This window comes from Vipera ursinii (genome assembly GCF_947247035.1).
Source record: "Vipera ursinii genome assembly, chromosome: 2".
Classification (NCBI taxonomy): Eukaryota; Metazoa; Chordata; class Lepidosauria; order Squamata; family Viperidae; genus Vipera; species Vipera ursinii.
Window position 1 is genome coordinate 188,900,604 of NC_139513.1, and position 25,772 is coordinate 188,926,375.

General features: G+C 36.9%; 1 protein-coding gene across 17 annotated transcripts in view; it reads right to left on the reverse strand.

Moving 5' to 3' along the window:
* The window catches only part of ADGRL3 (adhesion G protein-coupled receptor L3), a gene marked incomplete at its 3' end in the record, with an annotated part of 394,935 nt that overhangs the window by 275,081 nt on the left and 94,082 nt on the right, over positions 1-25,772 (reverse strand). For all 17 annotated transcript variants that reach the window (XM_083351852.1, XM_083351853.1, XM_083351851.1 and 14 more), the window contains one exon: positions 3,402-3,482. In XM_083351852.1, coding sequence (XP_083207978.1) covers positions 3,402-3,482 — 81 coding nt within the window. The remainder of the gene's footprint in view (positions 1-3,401; positions 3,483-25,772) is intronic.

Genomic DNA, 25,772 nt, shown 5'->3' on the forward strand with positions numbered 1-25,772 from the left:
AACAGCATGACAGTATCAAGAACATTGATCTGTAGGTTTAGATTATTCTTCATCCTTAAACTATCAAAGATATAGTCCAAGAATGTTTGCTAAAGGCAAACGTATGTTAAAATGTAGTATAGCCTAGCCACAGTCATGCGTAAACACACTGAGCCAGAAATTTTTATCTCCCCTATTTGTTATTATCTTATGCTTTTAAACCTGTTATAATTGGTCTAATTTTTACTTAATGTATCTCAAGTGATAGAGCAATTCATTATTGAGAAAATAATATATAAATTTGATATAAATTGCCCTTGGTGGTTTTCTTAATTCCATTGGGGAGTGTTTTAAATATTTTCAGAAAAAAAATAAAATTAAATAAATTTCTTTTCAACAATAATTAGCTTTGAAAGTAACTTTACAGTATCTAAAATGGTTTACCTATCATTTTAACAAGTTAAATAAAAATGGTAAATTAGAAAGGCAAGATAAAATGCATTCTGTACTATTGCCTTTTAAAAAAAAATTCTGAAGTGGACAAACACTTTGATGATAAGGCTTTGATCCAGAGTAACCAAGAGCTTCTATGTAAAACACAGAAGAAAGAGCTACACTTTTTAAAGAAGTTCTTTAGGCTATAGTCCTACAACAATACTGGAAAGGCGAGACTGAAAAAGAGTAAATGCATATACAAAAGGGGCAGGGCTTGCGTCCCAAGGGCTATGGGTATGGGTAGGGCTTTCAGTCTTCCCTCCACATCTGCTGTGGTGCATCCTTAAGAAGAATGTGGAAATGAACCCGATTCTTAAAAGGAAGACAGAAGGTCCATTGGGCCAAGTGAAATACCTTTGACTGTAAGTATATGTGATAGGTACTATTGGATTTTTTTCCCTGAAGGTACTAAGAGATTTAAATAGTAATAGAACCTATAAGAATAGTTCCATAAGAGTGTAACACCAATGGACTGTAAGAGGTTTTTTTTTAAAAAAACTATTCTATATAGAGAAGAACCATAGCTTTGGGGAACTGTCATCTAAATGCAGGAAAAGATAGGAAGGAGTTTTGATCTGGTCCATGAAGAAATTACTGAGTGATGTAGTGATAATACACATTTATTCTGAAATATAAAGTTTATTTGTATTTAATATTTGTCTTACATAGTCTCTGTTGCTCCAAGACCTCCAAAACAGAGATGAGCATCGCCCTCTCTCAAATCTGCATAAAGGTGGTTGTCTGCCTGCCTCTGAACCAAGTTTGTGTTTACCTTTTCTTCTAATTTAGCTTCTACTAAGACAATATGGAGTTTCATTGCCCAAATTCAACCTGATGCTTAAATACATTCCCAACATAAAGTTAGGAATGTAGCTAGGAATGTATGTGTTTTAATGGACAAATCCCAATTAATTTCATTCTCATTTTAGACATTCAAGAATCTTTGGTATTAATTTCTTTCTTTAAAGCTCCACTATAAATTATTGCCCAGCCAATAATGAAAGAAAACCCTCAGCTGCTGTGGAAATTTTTTTCACAAACTGTTCTTATGGTTAAGAACACCTTCCCCACTTCCTCTCCTATCCAATTTTCAATAAGAATCTTTATTTCTGAAATTTATTTCATCTCTTTCATTCCTTAAAATCAAGAATAAATTTTGGCTAATTTCTGTGTGACATTGAGTTTTTGCAATCATATCTGCCCCTCAGTTCTATTTTCAGTAATAAACATTCTAAGTAGCTTAAATTTCTCAATGGAATATTTATTTTTCAGTCCCTCAGTATTCTCATTGCCCTTCTTGAACCTGTTTCAGTTTCTCTGAATCCTTCTCACTGAGTACTTTGACCACCATAGAAGGAAAATGCACCATTTTTTTTCATGATTTGAAAATTATATTTCTGTTAATTCCAATCCATATTGTATTTGATCCTTTTGTAGCCATCAGTATGCTACTGATTCATATTTGATTTGTAACAGCTACTATTTCAAATTCTTTCTCACAAGAAAAAGACCCAAGCCAAATTTACATCATCTCTTATTAAATTTCATTCTGTTATTTCTCAGGCAATTTCTCTAACACATTAAGATGGATTTTTAAAAAAAAGTTTGGTGAGTAGCTATGTCACCCAATTTTAGACGATCCACAGAGCTGGCAAATATTCACTTCATCTTTTCATCCATCTCATTAACAAAAATTGTTGAAGAATACAGGACAAATATTGAATCTTTTGACCTTTTATACAATACTTTCCCCAAACTGAAAAATGTTCTGAGTTGACTTTCGAGCCCACTATTTATTGACTTATGTCATTTAGCCTACATTTAATTAGAATGTTCACTGTATCAACCACTTTGTTACAAAGAAGATATATTTATATTTTATGTGCCTTCCCAGAATCCCCAAGGAAGATATCTGATAAAAATAAGAAATAAGATTTATTTGGCAATTCTTGTTCTCTAGAATTACATATTTAGTTTTAGTAATTATCATTTTATTTTAAAAATGCTGTTTGCATCTAGAATTTGTCTGAGTAATAATGACAGTTTGAGTGGTCTTTAATTATCCTACCCACTTTTTTATTTTGGAAGATATGACATTTATCTATTCTATGAGATTAATACATAAAGGTTAATCCAGACCAGTAGCAAATTACAGAAGATAAACATTCAGCCATACCATCTGCCACAGCATCCATTTAAAGCTGAAGACAGTAGAGTTAATTTCCACTGTTAAAATGTTTGATATAAATGCATAGCAACACTACTGTATATATTGCTACTGAAATAAAAGATAAAAATTTGAATTCTTAAACTGGAAAGTAATTGAAAATATGGATGCTTCTGTTCACCTACTAGTCTACAGCCTAAATTTGATAGCCAGTGTCTTTTTACCCTGTTATCATTTTTGATGACTCTAAATTGTTTTGGGATTAGTGGTGTACTTTTTTGTTTTCTAAAAACATTTATTTAGCAAATATATAAGCTGCTCATCTCACAAAAAATGACATTGGCAGGTTATAAGAATAGTAACAAACCATATTACAATGGAAAACATTAAATATAAATGAAAATAAACATAAACAATTAAATATGAAATATGAATAGAACATAGCACAACTAGATTAAAAAAGTATGTGTCCACTTATATTATACATATTAAATCTGAATTTTAGGGAATTATTTGATTCATTATGAACAACAATAAGGCCCAGATAGTATTCTAAAGGTATTAGAAAAACAACCATGAATTAAATTTATGAAAACATTGCAATAAAATACAGACTAAATCTTATTCCAGAGAAATAAATCTGTTTCAAATCTGTTCAACGACAGCAAATCCTTTTAAGAATTTTGTGGGATCAATATGTAGACAAACTCTGATTAACAAATGAATCTTTTTAGTGTAGAATGATTAATTAGCAACTCACCCTTAAAAGATTGTTTTTCAAGATCTGAGTCTAGATGAATCGGAGGAACAAGATAGGAAACTTGACCATGATGTACTTGCCCTGTTGACAAACAGAACACATGAATTTCTAGCCCTTCTATTCATATTGGCAGTCTTAATTCACCCCACCAAAATAATCTAATTACATTCAAATTAGGTAATGTTAAAGTTTATTATTAAAGGGGCTAATACAGGTAATGTAAATGACCCATGAATCTGAAAGCAAGAACAGGGCAGTAAGTAATGTGCTAAAAAAGGGGAAAAAACACAAGGGAAAGAAGGTTAATGCTGTCTTATGAGTTGGGGTTAAAGCTCGATCCTGAATATCCTATTAGTAACAAATTACACTGCTAACAAATTTCCCAGTTCTTATGGTAGCCATACAAATAAAGGTTTACCTCACAATATATATTTTACATAAAACAATTAAGTTCCACATTTGGTTCCTACAAGTCAAGGATAATGGATGCAAAATCATGGCTTGGCATAAGTGTAAAAGAAGTTGGTGTGGGGATGATTAATGTTTGAACTCCCTTAAACATTTAATTTATTCAATAGTTTGAAGCAAAAGTAGTAAATTTTTATGTCCCAAATCATTTTTAAGAACACTGATGAACAGATCAGTTCTTGACTGTTAAAATATTTTGCCACATAATTTATTTATTTATTTATTTATTTTTAATTCCATTTATATCCCGCCCTTCTCCGAAGACTCAGGGCGGCTTACAAGCTTAGCAGTTACATATGATTAATACACACAAAACATTAATAAATGTTTTTATATTATTTCATTCTGCCCATTGTTTGCAGACTTAGTAGCCGCAGTAATACTCTAATAAGCTTAAAGCATCTTCATTATTTATAATATAAATTCATATTATAAATGTGTTTGTATAACTCTCAGAATTACCATCAATATTCTGGTTTCAATCATTTTATTTGGTTTGGAAGCAATGGACTCATCTGATTAATAATCTTTTAAAATATATATTCTATATACAGTATCTATTTGAACATTTCCCTGTTACTATCTTTATTTTGTTCCCATTGAGTATAGCAATTTAAAACCACTTTATACAAAAACAGTTTAATAAATGCTATTGATCTTATTGTAAATGTTTACAGAATTTCTTTGAAAATGTTCAAAATGTAATAGAGGCTAATAATGACCTTTCTTCTTTATATGTACTGTAAATAACAAAAGGAGCAAATGGCAGAAGACCTAGAGATCAGATAGACATGAGCAGAAACAAAGGGTTAAAATGAAAATTCACTGTATGTGAGTTGGGTAGCTATATAAATGTGTTTTATACACAAACAAACAAATAAACAGGCAGTTAAGCAAATAGGCGACTTCAGAAACCAGGTATGAAGGCTTACCACTTTGGGGTGATTGAATTTTTTTAGCTCCGGGGTGTCAAACTTGCAACGTCATGTGATGTGTCATGACATATTGTGACTTTTTTAACATTGCCGGCAATGGTGTGGGTGCGGTTTCAGCACGACGCATCTGGCCAGTGGGCCAGAAGTTTGACACCCCTGTTTTTAGCCTGTGAATTTCCAAAATATAGCACAACAACACATATCTGTGATAGAAATAAATGATTAACATCCTCCTCATTCAAGCAATATTCTGTTAGAGCATCAAAGGCAAAAGAGAGTTGAGTCCTCACTTTAATGTAGTCACCAGTAATGAAGACCATATAAATATTAATATATGTCCAGTTTCCAAGATTCTGTAACTTAAATTCTATTTTTTTCTATATATCCAGTGGTTGGAAACTTTAGGGATGAGATAGCATTATCCCTCTGCTAGCAATTAGTCTTCAGTTACAGAGAATGAGAGTTCAGGGGAAAGAATTTGTTACTTGAAGAGTTTGAGAATGAAATACAATGCTTGCAGCTGAACCTGCATCCTCTCAAAATGAAGATATTCTTCTACAATCACAAGACACATAGCGATGGGCAAACTGATCATGAAAAGTACAGGTATGAGTTTGTTGTATACTGTAAACAGAATCAGTATAAGTCTGTACATTGCACAATGGCTTGCCAATTTGCACCAGCTGTGCATATCACAGATTCTCTAGATCAGGAGTGACAAACTGCCATCCCGCAGGCCGGTTACATCATATGGAGGCTGCGCCCATCCCAGCTCTGGCAATGCAAAAAAAGATGTGATATGTCACATGTCATGTGATGCAGTGAGTTTGACACCTGTGCTCTAGATAGACAGATAATGACAAATGGAATTAGCAATTGTGGTGCATCCCAGTGCTAATGACATGGAAATTGTTTCATGACATTAATTTAACAAATGGAACCTAAATATCATTTCCCCGATAGGAGACAAGGACTTTCAAGAAAATCTTCTTGAAAATTTTCTCATAATGAACTAGAAAAATAACTTGGCTCCTAGGGTTTTCAAGAGGTGTATAAGATTGTGAAATAGAATAAAAAGTAAACATAATATTCAAATTCACTGGGCGCTTTTGGAACAGTTTGGGAAAAATCAGAGAGCCAAGGGCTGACCTTTAGTAACAAAGGAGAAAATTGTTGACTTTCCAATTATAGATGCTAAGTAAAAATGCAAGAGTCCACTCTTCAGGATCATTTTAAACTGGGGACACTATCTTAGTTCCTTCAACTCTGCACATATAATTAGGCTGCTGACAGCAGTATTCCTCCTTAATAATTCTCTCCATATTGTCTTTCCATATGGTCACCGTATCTGTCCCAGGACTTATCCTCTTTCATTGGCTGGCAACAGTTAGTTCAATTATGGAATATGGAGACCAAGCCCTCCATGCTAAGTAGATAAAGCACAGTGAAAGAGTATGAATATGACAGCTAATGAAGAAAGCCACAAGGAACAATGCATAAACCAAAATAAAGAGTGCTTTTAAGCAAATATTAGATACCTCCAAAGCATGAAGAGGGAGCTGGAATCCTTGATTCAAAAGAAAGCATACTGAAAGCTTGATGGAATGAAAAGACCTAGTACAATACAGTTATCTCTGAATATAAACTCCAGAAAAAGGATTAGAAAAAAACAGCTGCATGAGGCATATCTTCCATATATCAAGTAAACTAGGAAATAGGCCAAATTCTACAGAATAACTTTGGAGGACAATTTCAACATGCCTTCCCCACAATAATTTAGTGCTAGGCACAAGCTACTATTTATTAAGCCAAAATGCTCAGAGTCATCTTGAGAGGAAAAATGAATTATTATCTTTGTGGCCGGAAGATGCAGGGCAAAATTGGTATTATCAGCAAAGCAAACTAAAGAGTGAGGATGTGGTGTCAATAAATAGAGCTCTAAACATTCCTGTCAAATAGAAAACCAGTAAATAATTGGTCTAGGAAGTATTCTTAATTAACTTGAATGTGAAATTGCTGAGCTTCAGTGAAACAATGTGATAGATATGGTTTTAGGGAACATTACATAATTCTAGAGCAGGGGTAGGCAAGCTTGGCTCTTATAACTTGTGGATGTCAACTCCCAGAATTCCTGAGCACAGCTGGCTCAGGAATTCTGGGAGTTGAAATCCACGAGTCATAAAAGAGCCAAGCTTGCCTACCCCTGTTCTAGAGGAATATAACATGTCTAATATAATTTCAGTTTTTACAATAGGATACTACAAGGTCCAGGTAACTGCAGCCCTGTTAAATATTCCCAGAATTTGAAAATGAATTATTGGAATGGACTGACTTTCTGCATCTAAAAGCCTATTGATCACTAGGAATAAAGAGGTAAAGATTTTAGCAGAGATAACCTGTACTGTTTTTTTTATAAAATTTTATTGATTTCCTAATTTTTACAAATCATAAGTGCTTAATAAACAACGTTGTCTGAGTTCATTTTTTACTTAACAATACATATTAAAATTATTTTATATCTTCCTTTTCTTTGTTCTTCAATATTGCTTAGTTTCTGCACATTCTGACATTTTCTTAATCCTTCAAGTGATGTTTCTTCACATTTCAAACACTAAACAAATGCAATACTTTCTACTATTAATACTCATAACATACATACATTAAATATATTTCTTCATCATATTTTTCTATTATTGTATTCTAACATTGCTTCTAAATTATAGCATCTTTTGAAATCATATGAAATGCTTTGAGAAGCTGATAAAGGAAGTACATCTTATGAAATGCTTTGAGAAGCTGATAAAGGACTTTATTGTATCTAGCCTCCCACCAGCATTTGACCTGCTTCAGTTTGCCTACCGACCAAATCACTCTATGGAGGATGCTATTTCTTCTGTTCTCCATCTGAGCTTGAAGCACTCAGAGGAAAGAAATACTCAAGTGCACTTGTTGTTTGTCGACTTCAGTTTGGCGTTTAAAACAATCATTCCCCAACAACTAGTAGACAAACTGGGCCTTTTAGGCTTAAACACCCCTTTGTGCAACTGGATTCTTGATTTTCTTACCAACAGGCCCCAATATGTGCAAGCTGGAACAAATACCTCTAATATCATTTTCTTGAGCACAGGTTCTCCCCAGGGTTGTGTCCTAAGTCCACTGCTGTTCACCCTGTTGACTCATGACCATTGTGCTAGGTTTGCTACCAACCATATTGTGAAGTTCGCAGATGATACAACAATAGTGGGCCTTATTCATTATGACAATGTGGAAGCTTACCGCAAGGAGGTTGAGGGGTTGGTGAACTGGTGTAAGGAAAACAGCCTAGTTTTAAATACCAGAAAAACCAAAGAGATCATTGTCGATTTCAGAAAAGGCAGGCATAGCCACACTTCTCTGTGCATTAATGATTCACCTGTGGAGATGGTTACCAGCATCAAATTCCTGGGTGTGCAGCTAACAAGTAGGCTGGCTTGGTTGCTCAACAGGAGCCCCTGCACTTTCTGCATTGCATGAGAAAAGTTCATCTTCCTTCCCCTGTTCTGACCACTTTCTACAGAGGGACGATCGAGAGCATCCTGTCATACAGCATCACAGTCTGGTTTGGAAGCATCATTGCTTCTGACAGGAAGGCAGTGCAGAGAGTGGTGAGGATGGCCGAAAAGATCATTGGCAGTTCCTTCCCTCCCATCCAGGACATAGCACAGAAGCGTTCTTTGAACAGGGTCCATACGATTATCTGGGACAATACTCATCCTCTTCACAACCTGTTTTCCTTGTTACCTTCTGGGAGGAGGCTTCGTGGTATTTGTAGCAGAACATCCAGATTCAACCATAGTTTCATTCCATACAGCATTAACCTTGTGAACTCTCAGGCTTCCTCCTTCTGTTATATATTCAAGATAGACAGTATTTAATATTTTATTGTATATGTAGGGGTGTGTGTCTATACATATGTTGTTTATAGCATGTTTTAGGTGTGTGTCATGTATGTGTTTCACTTTGAGAGTGAGCAACTAAATTTCATTTTTGATGTGTGCTGTTGTGCCCACAGTAAAAAATGACAATAAAGATTATCTTATTTTATCTTATCTTTTCTATCCAACTCGTAACTCAATTTTATTTGCAATTATGGTCACCTTATTAGACCAATACCCTGTTTTCCCAGCTCTTGTTTCCATTTTGTTTTCCCTTCAGTGTTCAAAATATCTTTATACATTACGATTTTCTCAACAGTAGTTACATTGAGGTGAAAAGCTTCCCTTATTAAAAACCATCCTGTTATTTTCTTGTTTCCAACTCATAGAAAAATAGATCATTCTAAATATAAATCATATCTTTCTAAACATAGTCTTTTAATATCTAAAAGTTATGTGTTTCTAGCCATATTCGAACACCTGTTTGGTAATATGAGGTCCCAACCAATCGATCAAGTCCTCTATTTTCTTTAGTCTAACTCTAGCTTTCTTTCTTTGCCAAATAAGCTTCCAAAACCTTGTATTTAAATCATCAAACATTTTTCCTCAATTTTTATGGGTGCTCTTTGTGATAGGAAAAGCCATTTGAGTAAGGTATTTCTGAGGGGGAGTTCAGCCCAGTCGTATTCATTGAAAAGCTCCCACTTTCCTCCTCCCTCAGCTTTTCTTTTCATTTCTTGTTTCCCAGTTTCTGATGTGTCTTCTGAGGGCCCTATAGTCTGTTCTATAGAATCTTCTTCCTTATCTTCAAGTATATTCTGAAGTCTTCAAGGATGGTATGTTCTTTCCATTTCTGATATTTTCTCTGGGTCTTCAATATTTTTCTTTGTGTCAGTCTACAGTTTCCTTCCTTTATTTCCTCTGTCTTTGGATCATTTTTTCCTAACCTGTCTTCTATTTTCTGGGTTCCTTGTTCTTTCTTTGTAGTCACTTTCTGGGGATTCCCTAGTTTAGATTTTAAGTTAAGAACTTGCTCATTTATATTATTCATGTTTTCTTTAGTCTCTTTGTGGTTTCTTCTTGAAACTTCTCTAAGTAACTCAATTCTCTCTTGAACTGATTGCAATATAAGTTGCATTTCTTTCTGGAAATTATTAGTTCTTTGTCTCTGGTATGTCATATTGAGGGCTTCAGAGACAGATACTCAGGGTGGTTTTTTTACCACTTTTGGCTAGATGTGGAGCACTCATTTTTGTTCCCTCCCTCTATTTATATTTCCTAGGTGTTAGTCTTGTTTGACAGGACCAATCTTATAATCAATATAATCAATACAGTCAAATATTGAAGTAGTGCAGCTAGCCTTTCCCCTGCCAGTTTGGAGGGATTTCCTCAGATCAGCAGATTAACTGCCACCTTTCCATGGTCCCCTCCTTCTTCATCATCTCTTCGGGGCAACTTTAGGCCCATTTAGAGCCCCTTGGCAGGGTGAAATCAGCAGTGGGAAGTGGAGCCCCACTTTCAGCTGCAACACCATGATGCAAACCGGAAGTTAGCTCTCTTGGCAGTGAGAAGCAATGTGGAAGGAAAATGCTGGGTGGGCCTGCCTTTCCTAATTCTGCCCCTGCCCTTCCTCCTGCCAAGGTGCCCTGCCTTTCTGAGGCAAAAAAGTTCCCTAGCGTTTCAAAGCTTTCTGCCCCATCAGCTGGCTGCTGATTAGCTAGCTGTCAGGGTGCAAAGCTCTCCTGGCTGCCTATTGCTAGGCTTTGGGAAGCCAGCCCTGCATGCAAAAGTGGCAGTTTCAGGATGAGTTTTAACACCTAACTGGGGTGTTGTTGTTGTTGTTGAAGTCTGTCCCTTCCAGCTTTTTTTGTTTCATTTATTGAAGAAATGTTGGTTTCTAGGGGAGGGAAGGGGTTAAGCAAGGGAAAGGTTTTGTGAAGCTTCTCCTGAAGCTGATGCCTTTGCATGCAGGGCTGGCTTCCCAAAGCCTAGCAATAGCCATCCAGGAGAGCTGTGCAGCCTCCTGATATCCAGATGATTGAGGCAGAAAACTGAAAACACCTGCCATTTCTGCAAGGAATTGTTGGAACCCTTAAAATAGCGGCTGTCTGTAGGAGGCATGGGAAGCAGGCTGAAATGCTGTGGGGTCCTGTCAGAGTGGAATTGAAGGAAGAGAGGAAGAGACACTAAAGCATCCCTGTGGCCTGTTGTAAGGGTGAATGACCACAGGGCACTGCAGCTGTCCTAACTTTGAAACATGGTCATATGTAGTTTTGGGTGTCAGTCATAACCTTGAATGGTCGTTAAGTGGCCTGTCATTTCTTGAAGACTACTGAAGAACTTTCATCCCTTCCTCTTTTAGTTTAACCTTTTTTCTCGCATGTCTTTCTCTTCACTTTACAATGGAGGAGAGCATACTAAGGCTCTTAGTTGCAGATAGAGTACAGTTATTTATTTATTAAACTTATATGTCTCCCATCTTGCCTAGAGGTGACTCTAGGCAGCTTCCAACCAATAAAATCAATCAGGTAAAACATTAAAATAATAGCTATTAAAATAAATAAATAAATAAATAAATAAATAAATAAATAAAGAAAGAAAGAAAGAAAGAAAGAAAGAAAGAAAGAAAGAAAGAAAGAAAGGAAGGAAGGAAGAAAGAGAGAGAGAGAGAAAGAAAGAGAGAGAGAGAGAGAAAGAAAGAAAGAAAGAAAGAAAGAAAGAAAGAAAGAAAGGAAGAAAGAAAGAAAGAGAGAGAGAGAAAGAAAGAGAGAGAGAGAGAGAGAGAGAAAGAAAGAAAGAAAGAAAGAAAGAAAGAAAGAAAGAAAGAAAGAAAGAAAGAAAGAAAGAAAGAAAGAAGAAAGGGGGCAAGATGAGGCCTTATCTTGGTCCATTAACCACCACCAAAATGACACATTCTCATTGGGTCCCTGGCCCAATTGGCAGAGCCAGGTCTTCAGGCCTGTTCAGAAGGCCAAAAGGGTGGATATGGCTCTCATCTCAGAGGCATGATGTCCTGGAGGACAGGAACCAAAGCAGAAAGGCTCTTCTCCTGGACCCTGCCAGCAGATTTATTAAAAACTCTAAAGATGGAATTTTCTCTTCCTCTGTCCTATCACTTCCAAATCTTTGCTCAATACAAAAAGCCAAAATTAAAACATCCAGACAAATGTCCCTTCAACCTTTTCTTGAAAATTTTTAGTGAAAAATATCCATGATCTCCCTAGGTAATTTAGTGAAAAAAATACCCATGTTTTCCCTAGGTAATTTCTTCATAATATTCAGCAAGTATATTATTATTTCATGTCATGCCATATCTTATTTTTACAGTGTTAAAGTGCAAGGTATGAGTTTCTTCTAACTGACATTTTTTCACAAGCTTGAACTAAGCTATCCTATTATTCTCAAAGACGAAAATCTCAGTCTCTCCTCACAGTCTCTTGCTCATCTTCATTAATCTTCTTTCAACCTACTCTAAATTTTCTTTAAGAGGCATACTACTGGAGTCAGAGCTGACCATGAATGGCCTGGAAAGTGAATCCACTTACTATAAAGAAGCTAAACTCCATACTGGGAGAAAGAATGTAAGTGGCCTTTACATAAAGATGCTACAATTTCAACAACTTTAATAATATGACTATGTTCAGAACACTTGTGTGCAATTCTGCTCACTTGCACTTCCAAAAGTACATTACAAAGTTGAAAAGCAAAATCACCCAGTGGGATGGGCTGAGCAACTTCAAAATTACATCTAATTATCTGCAGCCCATCAGCTGAAGATTTAATAAGTATGATAGAATCCTTGATGACTTAGGTTGATATTTGGCTACTTTAACTATCATTTACAGTACTGTGTTATACAGCTTTATCCTGGAGTAGGTCTCAGAGTATTTAAACACATCATCATCATCATCATCAAGTTGGAAGGGACCTTGGAGGTCATCTAGTCCAACCCCCTGCTCAGGCAGGAAACCCTATACCATTTCAGACAAATGGCTGTCCAGTCTCTTCTTAAAAACTTCCAGTGTTGGAGCATTCACAGCTTCTGGAGGCAGGTTGTTCCACTGATTAATTGTTCTAACTGTCAAGAAGTTTCTCCTTAGTTCTAGGTTGCTTGTCTCCTTGACTAGTTTCCATCTGTTGCTTCTTGTCCTGCCTTTGGGCACTTTGGAGAATAGCTTGAGTCCCTCCTCTTTGTGGCAGCCCCTGAGATATTGGAGCACTGCTATCATGTCCCCCCTCATCCTTCTCTTCATTAAACTAAACATACCCAATTCCAGCAACCGTTCCTTATATGTTTTAGTCTCCAGTCCCCTAATCATCTTTGTTGCTCTTCTCTGCACTCTTTCTAGAGTCTCAACATCTTTTTTACATCATGGTGACCAAAACTGGATGCAGTATTCCAAGTGTGGCCTTACCAAGGCATTGTAAAGTGGTATTAATACTTCACGTGATCTTGATTCTATTCCTCTGCTAATGCAGCCTAGCACTGTGTTGGCTTTTTTGGCAGCTGCAGCACACTGCTGGCTCATATTTAAGTGACTGTCCACTAGGACTCTGAGACCCCTCTCACAGTTACTACTATTTAGCAAGGTACCCACTATACTATACCTGTACATTTGGTTTTTCTTGCCTAAATGTAGAACCTTACTTTTTTCACCACTGAATTTCATTTTGTTAGATAGCGCCCAGGTTTCAAGTCTGTCCAGATCCTCCTGTATCTTAAGCCTGTCTTCTGGAGTGTTGGCTATTTATTTATTTATTTATTTTTGGGACTTATATGCCGCCCTATCTCCCAAGGGACTCAGGGCGGCTTACAACAATAAAAACAACAATACAAAAATTAAAAAACGAATTAAATAACAGCCCCAAAATAAATTAACTACAATTAAAATTAAAACATATTTAAAAACCCATCATCAATCCAGGTCAGCCTGATGGAAGAGAAAAGTTTTGAGGTTGCGGCGAAAGGACCGGAGGTCCGGGGCCATCCGAAGCTCAAGGGGAAGCTGGTTCCAAAGGGCTGGTGCTCCCACAGAGAAGGCCCTCCCCCTGGGGGTCGCCAGCCGACATTGTCTGGCCGACGGCACCCTGAGGAGGCCCTCTCTGTGTGAGCGCACTGGGCGATGGGAAGTCGTCCTCGGTAGCAGACAGTCCTGCAAATATCCCGGGCCTAAGCCATGTAGCCATGTATTCCTGCCAGCTTGGTGTCGTCTGCAAATTTGATGAGTTCCCCATTTATCCCTTCATCCAAATCATTGATGAAGATGTTGAAGAGCACTGGGCCCAGAACAGAGCCCTGGGGCACCCCACTACATACTTCCCTCCATGTAGATGCAGTTCCATTGAGGACCACGCGCTGAGTACGGCTGGTCAGCCAGCTATAAATCCATCTGGTGGTGATGCTATCTAACCCGCATTTTTCTATCTTATCAAGTAGAAGGTTGTGATCTACTTTATCAAATGCCTTCCTGAAGTCCAAGTAAATTATATCCACAGCATTCCTCTGGTCCTCTAATTTTGTCACTTGGTCAAAGAATGCAATAAGATTTGTCTGGCATGATCTGTTTTTGACAAACCCATGTTGACAAACCCACTCTACTACATTTCTAATCTCTTTTGGGGATTTGTTTCTTTCAAATCTCTTTTTTGTTGTTTTAGGCTGCTTTATTTTTAAGAGTGTAATCCTTTGCACATCTATTTAGTATTCATCCCCACTAAGTACAATGGTGCTCAGTTCCAGGAATTTATGCACAAAATTGCAATCTTAATCTCTCTGTTTCAGGGCTATTAAATTTTTATCCCAACCCCCATATTTTCATTTCCTATTTATTTCAATGAATTCTGCTTTGGAGCTGAAAAACACACATTTAATGGAACATTCTAATGTTTCATTGGGTAGGTCAGTACATTCAACCATTATTATGCTAGTAACCTTATCCTTCATTTAGTTCTTCATTTTTCAGAAATAAGCTCTTCCTGTAATAGAAACATTTGTATATTTCCAAGCCATTCTTGTTTCACAGAATATAAATTTAACACACACTTGATTGTCTTGCTAAGTAATAGGTATTTCTGTGGGGTGTACGGTGGGCTCCAAGGTCTGCTTTTGAATGTTGTGAGGATTTCCTCTAGTTCTGACTTGTGCTTATGAACTCTGAGAAATAATTTGCCTGTTTCCCCAGTTTGCCTTTCTGTGAAACAGATTTCTCCATAATACATTTCTCCTCTCTTAGTATCATGTTTTTCTCCCATACTTAGCATAATATTTTCTGTGTATTGCATTAGACTTTAGTCAGTTTTTTTTTAAATCTTTTGCTATTCTTTGAATTTCATCCAGATGTAAATCAATTAGAACTTATTTTTATAGACATGTTCCTATCTTGGGCTCTATTACACATAGAAAATAAGCACTATAGCTATGAGTTGCCAGCTGCATCACCAAGGTAAACTTTACCAAACTCCTAGAAAGTCCAGGCAATCCAATACAGGAAGATGGCACCTTGAGGGCTTCTTCACCATCAACCTTAATCAGGTAATAGAATAATAGAGTTGGAAGAGTCCTTGGAGGTTTTTTAATCCAATCTTCTGCTCAAGCAGGAGACCTATATTATTTCATATAATAGCTGTCCAGTCTCTTCTTAAAAGCCTCCAGTGATGAAGCCCCCACAACTTTTGAAGGCAAGCCATTCCACTGTTGATTGTTCTCAGTGTTAGTAAGTTTCTCCTTAATTTCAGGTTCCTTCTTTCCTTAATTAGTTTCCATCCATTGTTTCTTGTCTTGCCTTCTGGTGCTTTGGAAAATAGGTTGAGCCCCTCTTATTTCTCACAGCCTCTCAAATACTGGAATACTGCTATCATGTCTTCCCTACTCCTTCTTTTCTCTAGACTGGCCATACCCAGTTCCTGCAATCGGTCTTCATATGTCTGGCTGGTTGTAAGAGAAGTATTTGGGAAGCATATTGATACTGCATGCATTGTATTGTCTACCCTTGCTCTAAGTAATTGAGTCCACAACTGAGCTGCTTTTACTTTTAAGATATTTCTCATTATATTCAACTTAAATTTAATTTATTGTAACTTAATTGCATTACAATTCTACTACAAAATTAATCTTGGTTTTCCTCGATGTGACAGTGTCCCAAGTATTTGAAGAATGCTGTCATGCTCTCTCTGCTTTCAGTCTTTTCTTCAGCATATCCAGTTTACTCAATATTTCTTCAAGTTGCAAAAGAGCTGTCTTTCGTGGTCTTCTCTGTTGTGTCTATACCCTATTTAAAACTTTAATGGCAGAATTGGATGAAATTCTCTAGGTGTGATTTGATTAGGGTGAATGAATTAAAGCGAACTTCTATGTTTTTGTGAGTTGAAAACAGTATTTCTATTTAGTCTAAAATATATATGTTTTCTGAGGTTTTCGCGGGTGTTTGTGGATCTTTGGTCATTCGGGTTTTTTCCCAGGTAGAATTGAAGGTGTAAGAGCAACGTTTCGACGGAATCCCATCCGTCATCCTCAGGCTGGTGGCTTCAGCTTCCTACCACATGCTTCTCCCAGAAGAAGGAAGCTGAAGCCACCAGCCTGATGGATGGAATGCTATATCTATATCATGATAGATTCTGTTTTACTTTGAAATAAGCATGTAATATAACTTCTTTTATACCCCAAATACTAATTATCCAAGGAAGTAGAAAAGACCCAGCAGCCACCAGAGTATTGCCCTCTTCACTTATTGCTGCTTTTGACAACTCCTTCAGAAAGGACATTAGAAGCAACTGCCCAGTGCAGAAGAACAACAGCTTCCTCTGTTCTGAGAATGGTCATATCATCTGGCTCCCTCTACAAGCAGGATTAGCTTTGATAGAAAATACTAGAAATATAAAGCTGTAATACAGAATTTCAGTCTGTATTACAGCTATGTAAAACAAGATTTATAAGACTATTTCTTAAAGATCTCCCAAAGCTCTCTTTTGAACTGTGAGCCCTTTCCCGCACAGCTGGATAACATTAAAAATTGATCTATAGTTTTCCCTTACTTCTAAACTTATCTTTTGTCCTTATTTTTATACTGTAAAGATAAGGGCAAGGATTGGGTTGTTCTTTGATGTCAGATTCCTGTTGGGCCCTTTCAGTTTTAAAAATATGGTAAACAATACCACATAGCTATCTACATATTCAGCATTGATACATACTCAAGGAATACATGATATTTTAGTCAGCATGTATATAAGCCTATATAATATTTATTACCCTGTGTTCTATCATGATTCCAATCAAAATAGGCATGCTGGCACTTCAGAAGATATTGTAACTTTTATAGCTTGTTGGTTTTTATTAATATTTCATTTTCTTAAAAAATAATAAACTGTCTTAAGACAAACCTAAGTACAAAATAAATATTTCTTTTATTTTTTGGAGAAATATATTTCAGCAATAACATATCCTTCAAACTACCCTATTTTTTGTTTGCTTTTATTTTAGTGTTATATTCCACCTTTGCTCAATACTTATATTGTCCTCTCTTTGAAATTATTAGTGGAAAAGTTAAATATAGTTTTTATTGTATATAGTTGGGGGTGCAATGGTTCAGTGGTTGCTGACCTTGTTAGCTGGAAAGCTGAGAACCTGAGTTTGAGACATGGGTCCTGTGCAATGGGGTGAACTCCTATTACTTGCCCCAGCTCCTGCCACCTAGCAGTTCAGAAGCATGCAAATGTGAGTAGATAAATAGGTACCACTTTAGTGGGAAGAAAACAGTGTTCTGTGCCACATGACCACGGAAATGTCTTTGGACAACACTGACTCTCTGGGTTAAGAAGCACCACTCCCTTGAGTCAGACAGGACTGGTCAGGGGAAACCGTTACCTTTATCATATAATTAAATAGTTAAATAGGTTAAATAGTATTAATTACTGTGGTTGTGTTTCCATTCTTCCAACTCTGCTGCAGATAACATAGTTGGGGAGACTGTCTATTTTTATGGGAGCATATTCCCATTAGCAATTTCATTTACTGATAATTAAATTCATGTGATTATCCTGCATTTTTCATCCTATGGTGATTTTCCTTGGTGACTCTGTATCAGAACTTTACATTGCAGTGCAGTGCAACTTGGCAGTGGATATTGGCAACTAGAATATCAAATACAGACTATATCATCTGTATGGACTATGCCTGCTTGCCCTTCTCAGAGATGAGAGTTTTAGCCTCTTCTTCAACATTTCTAATATAAAGAAATAGTTCAATTGTATATTGCCTGTTAGGATTGGCTATGACATTTTGAAAGTGAAACAAGACAAAGAAAAGAAAAAGCAACAACAATGTCTCAAAATGATTAAAATAAAATAAAATAGTAAAATCACCAGACTCTTTGCTTGTTAAAATGGTGCTATACTATTGGGCTTTCTAGCTTGAAAGGAAAGCAAATGTTTGTCAAGTGACTCTAGTCAAACAACATCATGTCTTTAAGTAAAAATCAGCGTGCTGATTAAACCTCTCCTAGCAATTATGAAACTGAGCATGGGAAAAGAATCCAAAATTTCAATAGTTTGTCTTGTGACTTTTTCAGGTACCCTTGATTTATGAATGCTTGAATCAATTTGAAAATACTCACTTTATAGAAGTAAATATTCAAGGTATAACTGCATGAAAATTGTTTATTTCCTGAATATCCCTATCCACCAAAATGTAGTTCAGCTGTGAGAAAATTAAGGTTTTACATTTAGACAAGAAAAAGGTATAGAATAAGTGGTACCTATTCAACAGCAATAAATGTGAGAGAGATCCAGGAATCCAGATGGACAACCACTTAAATATGAGCCAGCAATGTACTACAGCTGGCCAAAAAGCCAATGCATCAGTATTGGGATGCATCAGTAGAGAAATAGTCTCAAAATCATGTGTGCTATTACTGTGTTTCCAAAAGAGGCAGCAGGTCTTACTTTCAGGTGTGTGTGTGTGTCTTTTCCACTCACCTTCAGCACTGCCAGCACTGCCCAGCCAGCCCACTTCTTCTGCGGCTGAAGGAGCAGCTTCATTCTGCAGCTGAGAATGGAGCTCCCGCCTGCATTTTGCAGTCAAAGGCCTTTTCAGAAGTCCATTGGAACCGAGAACTGAGCTATGGATTCAATCCATAGCTCAGTTCTCAGCTGCAGAGGCCTTGCAGAACTGAGATATGGATTGAATGGGTGCAGGGCATGTGGTGCAGCTCCACCCCCACCCCCACTTGATTTTTAGGTGTGCCTCGCCCCAAAACTAGGGCTTATTTTTGGAATAGGGCTTATGTTAGGCCCACTGCAAAACAATCAAGCTAGAGCTTATTTTCAGGGTAGGTCTTATTTTTTTGGAGAAACATGGTAGTGTCATCTTATACTGCCTGATAAGACCACTTTTGGAAGACTGCAACCAGATTTGGTCATCACTATACAAAAAAAGATGTTGAGACTCTAGAAAGGGTGCAGAGAAGAATAACAAAGATGGTAAGGGGGCCTGGAAGCTAAAACCTATGATGCATGGTTGCAGGAACTAGGTATGTCTAGTCTAGTGAAGAGAAGGACTAGGAGTGACATGGTAGCAGTCTTCCAATATTTGAAGGGATGTCACAGACAAAATAGGGTCAACCTATTCTCCAAAGCACCTGAGGGTAAGACAAAAAATAATGGATGGAAACTTATCAAGGAGAGACTCAACTCAGAATTTTCCTGACAGTTAGAACAATTAATCAGTGGAAGGTCTTGCCTCCAGAAGTGATGGGTGCTCTGCCACTGGAGGTTTGAAGACGTGACCGGACATTTATCTGGAATGGTATAGGACAGGGGTAGGCAACCTTGGCTCTTTTATGATTCGTGGACTTCAATTCCCAGAATTCCTGAGCCAGCCAAGCTGGCTCAGGAATTCTGGGAGTTGAAGTCCACGAGTCATAAAAGAGCCAAGGTTGTCTACCCCTGGCATAGGATATCCTGCTTGAGCAGGGGGTTGGACTAGAAGTCCTCCAAGTGCTTTTCCAAGTCTGTTATTCTGAAGTCTGTATTCTTTATCTTAAAGTTATGCAACTTTTCCTAATGTAAACTGTTGATAATAAAATGATCAATAAGTGCTTATTTTTATACAACTCTTTTAATAAGTGGCTTTGAATAATTTCCCTAAATATATTTTCCTAATGTATGCTGCTTTGTTCAAAGTTTTTAAGCTGAGAATAGACTATTATACAGTATGTTTCTTATTGGAGACCTGGCAATTTAGTATAAAATAACCTGTAAGCAAATTCCATTTGCGTTCTTATTTAGGACCTACAAGAAAATATCATTCAAAAAGTATGGAGTCACTTGAGAGGGAGGTAAAGCTGCCCTACACTGACACACAAAGCAGTGGGGCCAAACCTAATCTTAACCGACAAGGAAATGAATTTTGGGATTAAGAAAAGAGAGGACGATTTATTACAAATAATTTATCTTCCTCCCCAGAGAGAGGGATAATATTTCTGCACACATCTATATAAGATTGCATATGTACCTGACAGGAATTCTAATGCAATAGAGGCCAGGGCTTGACCAAAAAATGAATTCATATCGTTTCAATCTATCAGAATAGAGCTGGAAGGCATCTTGGAGTTCTTCTAGTCCAACGCCCTGCTCAAGTAGGAGACCCTAAACCATTTCAGACAGGTGGCTGTCCAGTCTTTTCTTAAAAACCTCCAGTGATGAAGCACCTACAACTTCTAAAGGCAAGTGTTCCACTGGTTAATTGTCCTCATTGTTAGGAAGTTGCTTCTCTCTTTGATTAATTTCCATCCATTGTTTCTTGTCTTGCCTTCTGCTGCTTTGGAAAATAAATTGACCCCCTCTTCTTTGTAGCAGCTCTCAAATATGGGAACACTGCTACCATGTCTCCCCTATTTCTTCTTTTCTTTAGACTAGCCAAACCCAAGTCCTGCAGCCGTTCTTTGTATGTTTTAGTCTCCAGGCCTTTTATCATCTTAGTTGCTCTTCTCTGAATTTTTTCCAAACTCTCAACATCTTTTTTGCGATATAGTGACGAAAATTGGCTTCTGCATTCCAGGTGTGGTCTTACTAGGGCTTTATAAAGTGGTAATAGTACTTCATGTGATTTTGATTCTAGTGTATGCTTCTGTTTATACAACCAAGAATTGCTGCTGTGGCTGCTGTCGCCCCCCTAAAAAGCAAATATAATCCTTGGTTGTATAGAATCAAAATCATGTGAAGTATTAGTATTTCAATGAATAGCTACTAATGAAGTATTTCAATGAATTCAAATGAATTCCTTGTGAAATATTGCACCCTATTTTCAAAATTAATTGTACTCTGCATTTGAGAAACTTTCTTGCTCACCCACGCAAAATATTGACATTATGCACACACATTCTTTTCTTTTCCTTACTGAAAATAGGAAAGAAGGAAAATCTCAGGATGGAGATGGGGAAGGGAAATTGACATTAAGAGATGCACATGGAAAAGAAGGAATGGGGAAGAGTGAAAATGTGGACAGGGAAGGAGAAAATGAGAAAGCTTGTCAGACATATCTTGAAAAAAGGTTGATAGTAAATAGTAATTTTGGTACTGGTGTCTTGATAGAGGTATAACTTGCAGATTTTTCATACCATCTCCAAGGCTAAGGTAATTAGACTTTTTTTTAAAAAAAATTGTAATATGTTTATTGAGAATCATTTTAATTCCTCACTGAAACTAAGATCTTTGGGGGAAATTGCCAAATCCACATCTAGTTCAGAGTATTTATTTACCCAAACTGCTGAATCGTCCCTGGAAGAGAAGCATCCCAGAAGTGTTTGGTATAGTTCAAGAGGAAACCCACTCCCAGTTTAATTTGGAATTATAGTACATCTCTGCATACAATAAAAAAACAGGTTTGAAATTCAATCATTAGAGGGATGTATGGTATGACTAAGGCTCAACATTCATTGAAAAGGGTGACCAGAAATTTTCATTTTTATTTATTGTTCTTATTAATTCTTGTTCACCACCCAGAGTTACCTTTGATAATATGGGTGGCTATATACAGTTGATTAACACACAATTTTTAAATTACCAGTTTGAGAAGACAAATTACTAATCCATATACTACACTTGATTTTAGTCAAAAGGCTGAGAATACACACACACACACACACACACACACACACACACACACTCTTCTGATATGAAAATAATTCATTCCTTTCTGCTAACTTTCCTCTTTTGCTATCAGAAACTATTTCAAAAATGCAAGACCAGATTCTGTAGCTTCATAAAGGTTCTTGTGAAAATCATTGAAGATATTTTATCCTCTGAAATATAGAAACAAAATCCAGAATTTTTTTCAGTTTGTTTAATAATACTGGCAATATTTCTACATATTGCTTAATGAGTTTAACTGTTCCAATTCATAAAGAAGGAAATAGAATGGAAACCTAAATAGTTTAGGCCAATTAGTTGTTCAAAGAGTCCTTAAAATGAATAGTAAATCTCTTCTCTATAAATGTAAATAAAGGGAAGAAGAAAATAATTTCTGAATGAAAATCATGCAGGTGGGAAGCACAATTATCACTGCTTTATTCTGCAGCAATTGTTAATAATAGGTTTAATAATAAAATATGATCTTAGTCAAGTACAGAACAACATTCAGAGAGGGCAGAATATTACCATCATAATCTAATTTGCAGTTCAACAAGATGCTAATGTGCAAATAGCAAATAACCAAAACTAATTAAATTGTTTTGAATAAGTTGTTTAAACAATATTGCAAAACTTACCAATTTTATCAGAAGTGTCTGGATTTTCATTAAACAAAGTAGGGATATATTTAAAAAGCGGAGAGGACAAATAAGAGTGAATTGGAGAATCTCTACAATACAGGTAGTGGCAGCAGTTCAATTCCATTATCTCATTATCTCCCATTATTTCACATTAAGAGATGTACTTAGTTATGGGGCATTACAGCTTTTCTCAAATAAGACTGGTAGCCAAACCAAAGCCCCTTCATTATTTTGGGACTCTTAAATTATAATAATTATAAGGTATAATCTCCCAATGGTAAGTTTTTTTCTAGCAATCTAAGTATAAGTTAATAAAGGAGAGCATGCAAGTTTATGCATGCGTAGTGCCCCAAATGTGTTGATCAAGAGTAGTTTCTTTTCTGTGAATCCTCATTGAAACTAAGCACATGGAGGAAATGCATGAAATGAATGCTTTTCTTTCCAAAATGTCCTTTATATATTAGGAAATACCTATCCAAATGGGTTAAACAAGTCAGGCAGATGGGGCAAAAATCAATTTTAGCTAAGATTATATAAATATATCCAAGGTCTAACCTCAATTACAAGCCACTCAAAATCCAGTAGTATTGTAATGTGTTTGATACATTCTGAAGAATTAAAGTGTTTAAAAATTTGGACTACTTTACTTCCCATTGACCAAAATCCTATTTAAATATAAGCAGGAATCATATAATTTGACTGTCACCTTTATTTTAAAGAAGGTCTGCTGATCACCGTTACTACAATCTAACAATAAAGTTGCTATTCCTCTGGAATTCTCTATACTAGGCGTATCAAACTGGCCACCCGTGGGCCGGTTGCATCATACAGAGGCCATGCCTACCCCATCTCTGGCAATTTAAAAGTTACTTTGCGACATGTCATGTGACATGGCAAGTTTGACACCTGTGCTTTATACAATACTAAATTTGCATCTTCAATGAATTTCTTGCATTAAATACAGTATGTTTCTAAGAAGGTTATTTAGTAGAACATAACTTGCTTGATAGTGGCTTCCATTAATTTGCCATACACATTTAGCTTGGCCTTTAGTAAATACCAAGGCTTTCATCTTTTGTAAAGCAATTCCACATTAAAATAGGTGGCAAGAACTGTTAAGCTTCTAAATAAATAAATGATTCCTGGAAATATCTTTGCAAGTTTTCTAGACTTTGCTTGGCTTTGTTTGCCTTTGACTTAGTAGTCAATAATTGCTAGCCAAAGCACCTGCAATTAATAGACTTTAATTGCTGGTTATAAAGTCATACCAGTGCTATATAAAGTAAAATCCTTCAATATTTTATTTTATTTTCTATTGTATGTTTACTTGTTTCATGCACTTGTTATGTTTGTATCCTGGTTTTTTTCTTTTTCTATTACTATTTAGAAAGCAATTTCAATTCATTAGAAGTTTTAGAACGGAAAGTATTAAGAAGTATAAAAAAGAATTATCTTTTGTTCAGGGCTTTTTTTCTCATATAACGCTCAGAACGGAGTTCCGGCACCTTTTTTGGATGGTACCTTGCAGGGTAAGCAAGGCGGGTTGTATGACATGTGTGAGTTCCGGCACCTTTTTCTTTTACAAAAAAAGCACTGCTTTTGTCCCTTTTTCTTTTCAAATAAAAAATCTAGTACTTGAGTTTTCATCTCTTCAGTTTTTTCCATTTATTCTGGACTAGAAAGTACTTATTTTGATATATATTGACAATAATGTCATTATTCACGTTCCCTCCACCCAGTTAGGTCTGATGGTAGGTTCACAAAGATGGATGAATTTTGCAAATAAGAATTAGTAATCAAATCTGACCACCAAAATAGTTACGGTACCTTAAAGTTTTTTGTTTGTTTTTTTAAAAGGGGCCAGAACAGTCAACATACATTTTATTTCTAATGGGGCTTAGCCTTGAACTAGTGCTTTATTTAGATTTGGTGAGGCCCTAATCTATATAAAGCTAGGAAGCTATATATAGTGTGCTGTCCTGGCCACAGTGTTCTTCAACATCTTCATAAATGATCTAGATGAGGGGTTACAAGGGGAAGTCAACCAATTTGCAGACAACACCAAACTGGGGAGAATTGCCAACAGCCTGGAAGATAAATTCGTGATTCAGAAGGATCTTGATAGATTTGAGCATTAGGCCCTAGACAAGATGCAGTTCAGTGAAGAGAAAGCAAGGTTCTAGACTTTGTCAGCAACCCCCCCTTCCCCCAAAAGCACAGCTATAGAATAGGCAGTACGTGGCTCAACACTACTAACTGTGAGAGGGATCTTGGTGTCCTGATGGACCTCCACTTAAATATGAGCCAGCAGTGTATTGCAGCTACCAACAAAGCCAATAAAGTTCTAGGATGTATCAACAGAGCAATATAGTATCAAGATCACAAGAAGTGACAGTGCTGCTTTATACTGCATTAGTGAGGCCACACTTGGAATACTGTGTCCAGTTCTGATCACCACAGTATAAAAAAGATGCTGAAACCCTAGTGCAGAGAAATGCAACAAAGATCATAAAGTAGGGGTGTCAAACTTGATTTCATTGAGGGCCACATCAGCATTGTGGTTGCTCTCAATGGGTGGTTGTGGCTGACTGCGTGGGCATGGCTGGGGGGGGCTAGCTGGTTCAACGTCACTCGCATCAGGGAGCACCTATGGGGGATCTGGTAGGGGGGAATCTGGGGGTCTCCAGCAGGGATGGCAGGACCGGGTAGGTGCCGGGGCCTAGTCCAATGAAGGAGCCTTGCTGTCCCTCTCAGGCCATGTGCGGGACCCCTGGACAGTGGAGCAGGCTGCCCGGGGCCTTGGTTGGTGGGGGCCCAGCCCTCAACCTCCTGGAGTGCCAGGACCCCGCGGCCTGGCCCAGCCCAGCTTTGCTTCCCCAAGTGGCTGCCCAGCATGTTGGATCACAACTTCCAATTCTTCCAGCCTTATGATTCTATTATTCTAGACCTAAGTGGTAGCTTTTTTAGCTTATGCCTAAATTTGGCATTGCCTGGTGTATTGCACATAGAACTACTCACTCAAGAAATATACAGCAGAATGTACAGAAATAATATTGTGCCATTGAAGTACTCCATGGTTGATTGTATCAAATGCCACTGAGAGATCTAGCAGGACAAGAAGTACGTACACAGACACAGACTCATTCAATAATATTATATGGGACTCAGTCTAAGTAATCTGCTACACAATGAATGCTTTTTTTTCTTTCCACATTGAAAAAAATCTATGTAAAGAATAGATAGTAATAAGGCCCAAGGGATTCTCACAAAATAAGTTTACTGATCAGTTTG